General features: G+C 36.1%; 1 protein-coding gene across 1 annotated transcript; it reads left to right on the top strand.

The window, feature by feature from the left end:
• Positions 1-1,227: 1,227 nt before the first annotated feature.
• Positions 1,228-3,244, top strand: LOC138906424 (uncharacterized). The gene is made up of 6 exons (XM_070195146.1): positions 1,228-1,237; positions 1,334-1,806; positions 1,921-2,064; positions 2,177-2,359; positions 2,678-2,850; positions 3,010-3,244. Exons 1-6 carry the CDS (start codon positions 1,228-1,230, stop codon positions 3,242-3,244), a joined length of 1,218 nt encoding a protein of 405 aa, XP_070051247.1.
• Positions 3,245-12,018: the final 8,774 nt, after the last annotated feature.

Genomic DNA, 12,018 nt, shown 5'->3' with positions numbered 1-12,018 from the left:
TCTGCAATTCCGCGAAGTCTTTATAGTTCGCCAAATGTTCAAGTCAAAGTCATCAATTCCACCAAGTCTTCAAGATGAGGCTTTCTAATTTTTCAATCTTATGGCGGACATGTTAGTCCATTTGCACCTTAAGTTGGCCTCTTCACAGGTTTGTCCTTAGAAGGAACTATAATTTTTTAATTTTAAGGTGGATATATGTAAAGCCCCAGAAAACGTTTGCTAAGTATTATGTTCTCGCTCAAGCTCTAAGTCGGACACTCTATAACTACTGTAAAAAGTATGGGCACTCTGAGGATGTTTGTAGGAAAAAGAACCCTTCAAAACCTGTTGAAAAAATGCAGGAGGAAAGGGTGCAGGATGACAACCAGAAGAAGAAAGAAGAGGATAAGTAGGATAGAAACCAAGACAAAGAGGCAGTGCAATCTCCAAACAAAGGTAGCAGTAAGAATGCAGGCTCGATCACTTCTTTGAAGACAGGAAAAGCTCAGATCATAGGCTCTCAGCAGGTTGCTAGGGCAAATTCCTTTCAGGCACTTGATAAACCAGGAATTAGTAAGGCACAAGAGATGGTTCCAGTGGGCAAAGTGGGAGGCCAATCCATTCCTTTGTCAGGGAATGGTTAATATTCTTTCTTGGAATGTAAGGGGGCTAAATGCCCCTAATAAGCAAAAGAAGACTAAACTCCTTTGCAATGATGAAAAAGTTGGAATGATAGGATTATTAGAAACAAAAATAAAGAAAGATAGAATTGAGCAAGTAACAGAAAAACTATTTAGTGGATGGCAATATATCACAAATTTGGAGGCTCATTATAATGGGAGAATATGGGTTACTTGGAGGCTAGAGTACTACATAGTTAATCCAAAAAGCATCACTGCACAGGGAAAAACATGTGAAGTTTATTATGTCCCTCTCCAAATTCAGTTTACTATTACCTTTGTGTATGCATTTAACACTAAGGAAGAGAGAAAGAGCTTATGGAGCTGGTTACTTGAACAAAACTCAGAATGCAAGGAGCCTTGGCTAATCACAGGTGACTTCAATTCAGTTTTAAAAATAGAAGACATGATATGGGGTAATCCAGTTACATGGGCAGAAGTAGTAGACTTTAACAATTGCATGGGAGAATGTGGATTCTTATAACTACCATACCAAGGCAGTAAATATACCTAGAATGATAGATACTTGTGCAAAGAATATATTCTAAAATAGACTGGACTTTCATTAATGGGGAATGGTTAGACCTTATGCCATCATGTAATGCCAAGCTCCTACCTGAGGGTATAAGTGACCATTGTCCTATAATGATAACTCTATCAGATGATACTCCTAGGGTCAAAAAGATCATTCAAGTACTGTAATGCTTGGGCACAACACTCTCAGTTTAATCAAATTGTATCAGATTTATGGAGAACACCTATAGAAGGATGTAAAATATTTCAGATTGTTAAAAAGCTGAAACTACTAAAAAGGAAGCTTAGGGAACTCAACAGTCAATACTTCAGCAATATTAAGCAAACAGCTAAAGTTGATAGACAAGCCTTGAAGCAAGTGCAGGAGAGGTTGCAGACTGATCCTAGTAACCATGACCTTCAACAGGAAGAACCTGAGAAATATCAGAAGTTTAGAGAATCATCCTACCTTGCTGAAATGTTCCTACAACAGAAAAGAAAAGCTATATGGATAAGGTTGGGAGATAACAATATAGGGTACTTCTACTCAATAATAAGACACAAAAGATTAAAGCTAGCTAATATTCAATTAAAAGATGACCAAGGGGTATCGCAGACAGAACCTGGAGCAATTGTAGATTTGTTCCTGAACTACTATCAGGAATTGCTTGGGCAAAAGACCATTATTAGAAGAAGAGCATAAAAAGGCTTCATACAAAATGTTCCCTTACTAACAACAGAATTACAGCTGAAGTTACTGCATCCAATTGAGGAAAGGGAAGTCAAGAAGGAATTATTCCAGATTGATAGCAATAAAAATCCAGGTCCTGATGGGTATAGCAGTGGGTTCTTTAAAGCTTCTTGGAACATTCTAGATTGTTATATTTCTAAAGTAGATTAATTCCACCAGCATTGCTCTAATCCCTAAGGTAACTGATCCTGAGTATGCCAGTCAATTCAGACCAATTGCATGTTGTAATGTCTTGTACAAATGTATTTCAAAGGTGATTTGCAGTAAGCTAAAAGATGCAGTAAATTACTTAGTACCAGACAATCAGTTAGCACTTGTGCAGGGTAGATCCATGATGCACAATGTGCTCATATTCCATGATTTGCTTAGGAACTATAATAGGAAGACATCACCTAGATACATAATAAAAATTGACCTCTGGAAAGCTTATGATATGGTCAGTTAGGAGTTCTTAGAAGAGATTCTGCTTGGCTATGGATTTCCAGAAAGATTTATCCAATTGATTATGGCTTGTATGACTTTACCAAAATTCTCAATCACTGTAAATGGTGAACAACATGGATATTTTTAAGGTCGGAGGGGACTTCGACAAGGTGATCCAATATCACCTTTACTTTTTGTGTTGGACATGGAATACCTCTCCAGAACATTAGGGAGGATGGGTGAACTTCCAGACTTCAAGTACCATCCAATATGTAAACAATTAAAGTTGAACCATCTCATCTTTGCTAATGATTTAATGGTTTTTTGCAAGGGTGAAGAGAGATCTGTGAATAGAGTAATGGAAGCACTAAAGCATTTTAGTGAGGTGTCAGGACTAATAGCCAACTTGGAAAAATCTAACATATTCATGACAGGGGTGACTAATCAAGCAAATGAGAAATTGTTGGCTGCCACAGGGTTCTCAAAGGGGTCTTTTCCTATTAGGTACCTTGGCCTTCCTTTGTCACCTAAGAGGTGGAGCAAGCTGGAGTGTCAACAACTGATAGAGAAGATCACTCACAGAATTAATGTAACCTATGCAAAGAAGTTGTCACATGCATGAAGGATTCAAATGATAACTGCAGTTTTATTTTTAATATACAGCTTTTGGGGTGCAATATTTATTTTACCTCAGAGTGTCTTAAAGGAAGTTGATAAAAGATGTCGAGATTACTTATGGGATAGCTCAGAAGATAAGAGAAGAGTACCATTAGTTGCATGGGAGAAGATATGTTGTCCTAAGAAAAATGGTGGCCTGAACATCAAGGGATGCAGTAGTTGGAATAAAGCTTCAGCTGGGAAACTGTTGTGGCAGCTAACTGATAAGTGGAGATTTTGACTACTTATTAGCGCCTTTTAGCTTTTGTTTTAGTCCAAAAGCGTTTAATTGTGTTCTCGAAAATTGATGAAATGTGCTAAATTACAGAAATATTGGAAGATGGACTCCCGAGATAAAATCCAACTCAAAAAGGAGTAATCTAAACTCAAGGTCATAAAAGGAATAGAAGCTCACAAGTGTGGACCGCAGAATATCATCTGCGGCTGCAGATGATGAAGGATAAGCCAACAGACTTTTGTGCAAAATGTGGTCCGCGTATGAGTTGTGTTGCCGCAAACGATGGCTAGAAATAAAGTTCAGACAATGTGCATTTCAAGTCCTTCAGAAGTGCGGACCGCACAGGAATTGTGCGGCCGCAGGTGTAAAAGTGCGGACCGCAGAAGACCCAGTTACGACCACAGATGTAAAAGTGCGGACCACATAAAGGATGCCTTGCGGCCGCAGATCAGAATTATGCGGCCACAGACCTCCAGTTCCTGACAAGATTGAAGAAATATGCGGACCGCAAATGGAATTGTGCTACCGCAGAACCTCCCAAAGGGCATTCACAATTTTAGGTTAACTTTTGACATCAGCTGCTACAGTAGTCGTTTCTCTTTACTTCTTTTAGTAGTTTTTCATATTTTAGGATATTTTAACATAGATTTGATCATTTTTATTTTGCAATATGAGTTTAATTAGCATTTCTTCTTCTTTTTCTTCAATATCAAGCATAAGTAGCTAGATTTTTACTAGAGTTTTCACCCAACCCTAGTGTATAAACCTTATGGGTGTTTAATTTAATGCTTGTTATGGTTGAGTGTTTATTATTTAGCCTTGTTCATGCTTTAATTTGTGAAATTAATAGTTGCAAACATTAGTTCATGCCTATTTGACTTGGTCTCTACTTGAAAAAGAGAGGCTTAGTCTAGGAAAACTTAGCTAACAAGAAATTGGGTCAATCGAGAGATTGATAATCCCAATTAAAGGGTTCAACCTAGAGATAGTGATAACCCGACTTGAGCTTTTATCAACCATTTTGTGCAATACCCATTTGGGCTTGAGAAAGCCAAATTGGGCAAAATCACTCTCTGACCGAGAGGTATTGAGTGAGTAATTGAGTGTTGATAGCTATAATACACCTCGATCAATAAAATAAGCATTAACGTTTATATCTCATTAGGCAAACACCTAGGTGATGGTCATAGACCTAGGCTTTTTACAGAACCTGAAAAACAACAAAAACAATTCTCTTAGTTTTATTTCTCAACTTTTCAATCTTAGATTTAAATTAGACATAGAATCAACCCAAATTTGTGGAAGTATAAATTGAGATAGTCAAACTCACATATTACAATATATACTCCTAACTCCAACATATAGCTCCCTGTGGAAATCGACCCCGACTCTTGTTGGGTACTATTATTGAAATCGACTGTTTCATAACTTTGAATTGAGATGTGAAATTGGAAAAGATCACTAACTCGGAGTAAGAACTTATTATGGGTCAAATGGGTGCATGGCATCTATATCAAGAATGATCCTAATGTATGGTCTCACACTATGCCCCAAGATTGCAATTGGTATTGGAAAAAACTAAATTCCCTAAAAGAGAAGATGCAAGAATGGTATGTGCAGGGTAAATATATACAAACTCCTAAAGGGGACTATTCCATAACAAGCAGCTATAATGATATACTGGGATGCCAAGAAAAGATGGAGAATGTGAGTCTAATTTGGAGTAATTTTGCACAGCCAAAACACAGAATCATTGCTTGGCTAGAAACTAAAAAGAGATTGCTAACAAAAGAAAGATTAGGCTAAATGCGGATTACAGTTATAGATATGGCTTGTTGTTTATGTGATGATGAAGCAACTGAGACTAGCCAATATTTGTTTGGCAACTGTCCTTGGATACAGGCTATTAGAAGATCACTTTTGCAATGGACAGATACTCGACTGCATGCTGGTGAGCCTAAACTGGTATTTGATTCAATTAGAAGAAAGCATTGGCAGAAACTCAAGAAGGAAGTGATGGCTATCATATCGGGAGCAACTATCTACCACGTATGGACTACCAGGAATAAAAAATTGTTTCAAAATGGAAATGTACAGGTGGATACTATAGTTACACAGATTAAGAAAGAGATAAAAGAGAGAATAGGTATGATCAAACTGTCAAATAGAGGAAGTAGGAGTAGAGGATTCATACAGAGACTATTGTGTAATTAGAGATATGGAGTCCTAGTTTCTTTGTGGAAGCTAGGAGCTCTTTAGGTGTATTGTTTAATTTTATTATCAATGGTAATATTCACAGTTGTTACCAAATAAGATAGATGTTTAGCCTGGCTAAGGTGCCGTAGTATCACAGAAAGATTCAGAAAAGTCAAGCCTTAAAGGGAAAGATATCAGAAATGTTAGCCTTCGCGCTAGAAGTTTAATTCCAAGATACACCAAGAAATTTTGTAAATGTATGATATCAAAAAGGTAAGATTACATAAAACATATATTTTTCTATGGTGCACCCATATAGTTGTACCAATTCAGAGTAGATTTTGAGAATTGGCATATGAGTTTCTCGAAGAGCCTCACTTTCTCAAGTTCGGCTAAATGTGACTCAAAATAGAATAAAACATTATGAGAAATAGTATCAAGGTGATTTGCATGTAAAGTGTGCAACCTAATGTAATAAATTGGATGGTATATGATGTTTAGACATAAGATTTGTAGTTTTGAAGAGTCGTAAAGTTCGGATACAATAAGAACCAAGAGAGCCCGAGATGAGTGAGCCAATTGATCAAATAAGTGATCAGGTGTTAGGTATTACACGAGCTAGACGATGAAATAAGAAAGTAAATCCTAAAGAGATAGATAACTAGAAGAAAATAAGCCACTAGATGAGATCATGACTAACTAGTGGTATTAAGAGATGCAGTAATGAATCGAGAAGGGGTTCATCTATAAAGTATTAAATCGAGGAAGTCTTGAATATTATGAAAGGATTAAATGCGCGTGGAAGTACATTTAAAGAGATGTTGACAATACTAGGATAAATCTAGACTAATGGTTAGTACTCGAAAAACCTATATATGACGTAAGTATCAAAGTAAATGAAGGACACTTTGCTCCAAGAAGATGGATGCATGAAAGAACATATCTCCTTACGAGAATAGTGATTACTAGGTTACTGAAGTGAAACATCTGCAATTAAGGAAGAATCCTATGAAGCACAAAGAAGGTTAAAGAACACGCTCAATCATTTAAGAGTGAGTCGTGATAAGTAAAATCAGTAGAAGATTGGTCCAACAAGAAGAGACCTCATCCATCTGGAAAACAAATAGATACTAAATCAATATAATCGTAATATATGTGGTGTCATGACCATAGACTCATACTAGGGAATGAATTAACATCCTCTTTTAAGGGTCAATGCCAAAACCATTTATCGTTGGCTAGCAAACCATCATCGAAGTAAATGGCAGGTCCAAGTATGTACTCAAGTTTAAAGGTGCTTGTATAATGCGAGTTTAATACCAAAAGTGATATAAGAGTACCATGGATGTTGTAGTAGATTAGGATGTATCAAGGGATTAACAGAGCAAGATGAGAGATGCCACAGGAAAATGGATATCATAAGCACACATATAGCGCAAAACAAAGGGATAAAGTTTTTAAAGTGTTAATAGCCTTAGAGGCTAAGGCAACAATAAAGTATTTTTAGCCAAAGAGCTAGAGCAGAGTACGCTAGAGCGCCTAAGCTATGCGATGCGGTAGCCCTAACATGTGCCTATTGTACACTTGATTGCGTGATATACTTGAGAATGGTGCCAATAAGTGAGCCATGGCAGACGTTAAATTGCAATAATCCCAAGGATGATAGAAGAACACCACTATGTTTTGGGTAATTTCAAGAAATTAGAAAGGATGAGAAGATGAAGAACATACATGGATGTTCTAGAGTTTACGTGTCACCACTTGTCACAAGCCATATGGAGGTGGATAATAGCTTATCCGTAGAATATTTAACTCACAAAGTTAGATATTTTCACAAGTTCAGAAAGAGTTTTATTTGTAACAATCAAGTGGGCAGAGGGTCGAGTTGCCAAATTGATATAGTGAACCTGATAAGATAAGTGGTATACTAAGACCCAAAATGGATAAAAGGAATGTTAGATATAAACGATTAAAGGGTGGCAACAGTCCTATGTGGAAGAATGGCGTCATGAGATTGAGGTTGCGAGAAATATGGTATGTTATAAATATGTGGTCTATAAGGAAAGTACATCTACTTTGAGAAGAAAAGGGAGGTGACATCTCAATCCCCCTAAACCTTTTGTCAGAAAGAAAAAGCAAGAAAGAAAGGACTAAATATGAGTCATGTTTCCGATATAACTTTATAATTTGTATGAGCAGACCTACAATAAAGGGTGCATTTCAAACCTATATGTGCCTTTTCGTGATGAAAGAACTAGAATAGAAGTGGAATAGTTAGTATGGTTAAGTCGCAAACCAAAATAGTAAGAGTGGCTAATTCGAATATAGAGGCTGAATCACAAGCCGGGGGGGTAGGGGTATTATGAAATTATAATTGTATGGTAGCTTCATAAGATATATAAGGGAACTTACGTTGGTTTTACTATTACATAATTTCTCTTAAAGGTCACGAAAGATCTATATAAATAAAGTCATGTTCCATGTTATCCTCAAGAAATTATAGACTAAAGAAAGACTTAGAAAAGGCTACATGAAAAGCAGAAGAAGACATGAAGAAAAAGTACTCTCATTTATTTGAGGAAGAGGTATGTAAATGTTCCAAGTTCGATAAGTTTTTATACTTGTATGTGCACTAGTTTTGATAGATATATATGATCATGAGAGCCTTGATTTTGGATTGTAGTTGGATAGCAATGTGGGAAATAAAGATTGAGATTTGACATGTTGAAAATACTGTGGTTGCTCTAATTCCAAAGGAGGCACTATAGAAATTTATAAGAAATTCAAAGTGTTGGCTAAAGTTTGCATTTTAGGTAAACTATGCAAAAGATACAGAGAGCTAATGGAAGGAGTGTTAACTTTAAGTGACCCATTCGATATTCAAGGACGAATGTCATATAAGGAGGGGAGATTGTAAAGCTCCGGAAAACTTTTGCTAAGTATTATGTTCTCGCTCAAGCTCTAAGTTGGACACAAAGATGTGTGAAAATTTATGAAGACATAAAATACATAAATCTTATGTTTAGAAGGTTGAATAGATAGTTATAAGAGGAGAGGAGTAAATTAAAATTCACTGGAGTTGTTTAAGGGATAAAAATGACCTTAGCCGCATATTACCTAAGTTTAAATGATCATATATATCAATATATAATGAATTGAGATTTTATCTATATATCAAAAGAAAGCGCTTGAAGTATAGTTTCTAACACTTCAAACTGTTCATCATTTCGACATTCCTATAAAAAGGTTATAGGCATTTTACTGTAGACTATCTTGTCAAAAAAAATGGGCCGCGTTTTTGGGCACACAGGGGCCCCTCCAGGTGCGAATGATAACACCAAAATAAGAAATAATTTTATATGGGAAGTTTTGGGCAATGTTGGGCGCGGACCGTGACGCTGAAGGCGTGAAGTTGAAATAAAAGAGACGAGGAGAGAGAAAATAGCCTCATTCTTTTAAGATTAAGCCTCCCCTCTCATCCTCAAGTCATCCAAGGGTTCTCATACTACCTAAGGTGAGTTTTCAATTCGATTAACATTAGAATAATACTTCCAAACATCAATTCTAACAATATTCCATCTCAAAATTGCTAGATTCTCAACAAGAACTCAAGAACAAGGTCTCTCCGCTAACCTAGAGTTTTGCGATTCAAGGTAAGTTTCGTAACCGCTTTCAACCACAATTGTTAGAAGGGTTTATGGTTGATATTTTTTCCTAGAAACTACTACAAAACTTAGATTAGCAATGAACCCTAGAAAGAGAGAAGAATCAAACCTAGGGTTTCTATATTTTGGAAATCTTGGAACTTCTAGTATTGATTTTTAAATTAACTATGTATAGATTTGTTTGGTGGGTTGAACTCATTGGATTTGAGAAAAAGAAGGTATTCAAAAGCAAGGAATCAAGGTGAGTAGAGACAATGCTTTTACTAAAGTTGTCTTCTCACAAAGATCATGACATGAGTATTTGTTGGACTGTATAGGAAGTTAATGTGGGCTCTGAATAGAACGAGTGGACTCACATTATTCATTAGAATTATAGAAAAGATCTTAGATGATTATCATGGTTAATAACTCGAGAATAGTATGTTGTTCTGTAAATCATGTCTCATGCATCCATGACTTGCATATATTTCTTTAATGTATAAACTACTGAAATTTCTTTTACATGATTTTATGGAGCTGTTTTGATGAGAACTGTGAAGATATATCATTGTTTTAAATTTTGTGATACAAGAATCACTCAGAATAATATTTTGAGAGTTTCCTTAGATCTCTGAGAATGGTTCATAGCCTATAGTAGTTTATGTTACCCTAAAATTAGTCGTACCAGAATAGGAGATTAGTGTACTGTTGGCTCAGGCACTATGATAGAAGTGCCCTGGTAAGGCACAAGAACACGAGCATGCAAGAACCTTAAACTGTGAGGCACCACAGGAATGAGGTCCAGGCAATCAGGCTGGGATCGTCCATCATACTAATCATATGGTGACATTTTCAGAATCAGAATCAGAATGAATGTCAGAATCAATGGAACTCCCCAGAAAAGAAAAGAAAATGCTTTAGAAAATTTACAAGGATTATTATGCAAAAGTTTACATATTTGTCTATTTGAATTTTATATTTTTTTTTCCAGAAAATAAAACAAAAGAAAAAAAGAAGAAGAGAATTTTCAAGATTGACATCAAGAAGATTTTTACAATAAATATGAGTTGTCTGTTTCAACTCTTTATTAGAAGCTTTTAGAATTTTCTTATATCATGCATACATACTTCTTTTGGAGTCTCGTTCCGACTTTAGTAGGAGGATTGCTTTACTTACTGAGTACCGTTGTGATGTACTGACGTTCTCTTCATGGGAACCTACATTGACCTATGTCAATGTGGGCACAGATTTTGTAGGTAACCAGGCTGCGAGCTATGATATTCTCCTCCCATTACCAACAGATTTGGTGTGCTCCATTTTAGTTCGTGGAGTTCGTTGATTCCAAAATTTTATCTTACTATTCAATATTTCTTAGAGGCTTCATAGACATAGTTAGAACAGAGTCATAGGCGTCCACTTTGCATTACATTTGTTTTTCAATGTATTCCAGATAACATAATGAATTTCTTTTCATACTATTATTTCGATTAAAGATTCAGAAAAGAATTTACTTTAAATCATATCGAATTATGCTGAGATGCATTGCATAACAGAAATATAACAGAATAGAAAAGCCAAGATGGTTCGCTCGGTCAAGTTAAGGCACTGAGTGCCTACGACTTGGTTAGAAATTGGGTCGTGATAATATGTTAGTCCCTTTGCGCTTTAAGTTGGCCTTTTCGTGGGTTTGCCCTTAAAAGGACATGTAATATTGCAATCTTAAGGTGGACATTTAAATCCTTTTGTACCTTAAGCTGGTCTTGTTGCGGTTGGTACTTTTATATGTTGTTGAGAATTTGTCATTCTATATGTTGCCATGGATTTGTCCTTTTATTTGCCATATGAACCTTTTCGCCTTAAGATTAGGCCTCCGACTTTCTGGCAAGATGACAGGATGAGTATCCCTCCCTTTACACTTTGAGAGTAATCTCTCCGGTATTCGAGCGAGGATAAGTATCTATCCCTTCACACCCTAAGTTATCCCTCTGATTTTTCGGGCGAGAATGAATGTCCATCCCTTCACACCCTAAAATCACCTTTGCATAGAAGTTTAACCTTAATTGTTTGGCCAGCAAAAAATAGAGGGGAACAGTAAAAGGAAAAAAAAAAAAAAAACCTATGTGGTGCTCGCAAATCAAACTCGAGAGTTGATACAAAGGCTGCTGTGTCTTGATATTAACAGTTGGAGAAAACGCAGCTATATATAGCGAGCAAATAGCAGTTGTCTAAGGAAGTAATGTCGATGTGGGATCAAGTGTTATAATTTATCTGCTAGAAGGACTTTGACTCTCAAGGCGGCAAGTATTTCCTAGTTACATGCAAACTGGAAATTGCTTACGAGATAAAACGAAAGGGAGAATAGTAGAAGGCTCTGTTGGAGACTTGGAGTCAAAAAGGGAGAAGTCATCCGTGGGTCCCGCATAAGTGCATATAATCTTGGAAGATAATATTCTCATTTTAGCCAACTATCAAAATTGTTGCCTCCACCTAGATTTACAATGTCAGGCCATTTGTCTTTAGCTAAAAAGATTTTCTATCTTGGCATAAATGGTCAAAGGTGTGTAGTACTATATATATGCTGCCGGGCAAAACAAGTACTCTACGTGAGTAATTTTTGTGTGAGTACACTCGGAAAGATATGATAATTATATGGCGTTTCTTTTGTGATAAATGTTGCAAAACCGTACTTCGTTAAAATGCAGGCAACTAAACCAAATGTGAATTTCAAGTGAGTGTTTTATGATACTTCAAGCCTTTGTCACGGATAATCGATAATTCAATACTCCGATAAGTCTTGAAGTAGGGGGTATTTGTAGGCATTTAAATTATATTTTAATTCAAGACAAATTAGTCCAAATATATATTATGGGCTAATATAATTGAATTAAATATATAAGTTTAATATATATGGATTGAATAAACAAGTCCAAATTCATT

This window comes from Nicotiana tomentosiformis, chromosome 1, assembly GCF_000390325.3.
Source record: "Nicotiana tomentosiformis chromosome 1, ASM39032v3, whole genome shotgun sequence".
NCBI classification, from domain to species: Eukaryota; Viridiplantae; Streptophyta; class Magnoliopsida; order Solanales; family Solanaceae; genus Nicotiana; species Nicotiana tomentosiformis.
Note: the sequence above shows the minus strand (reverse complement) of the source record. Positions and strands in the feature narration are given on the sequence as shown.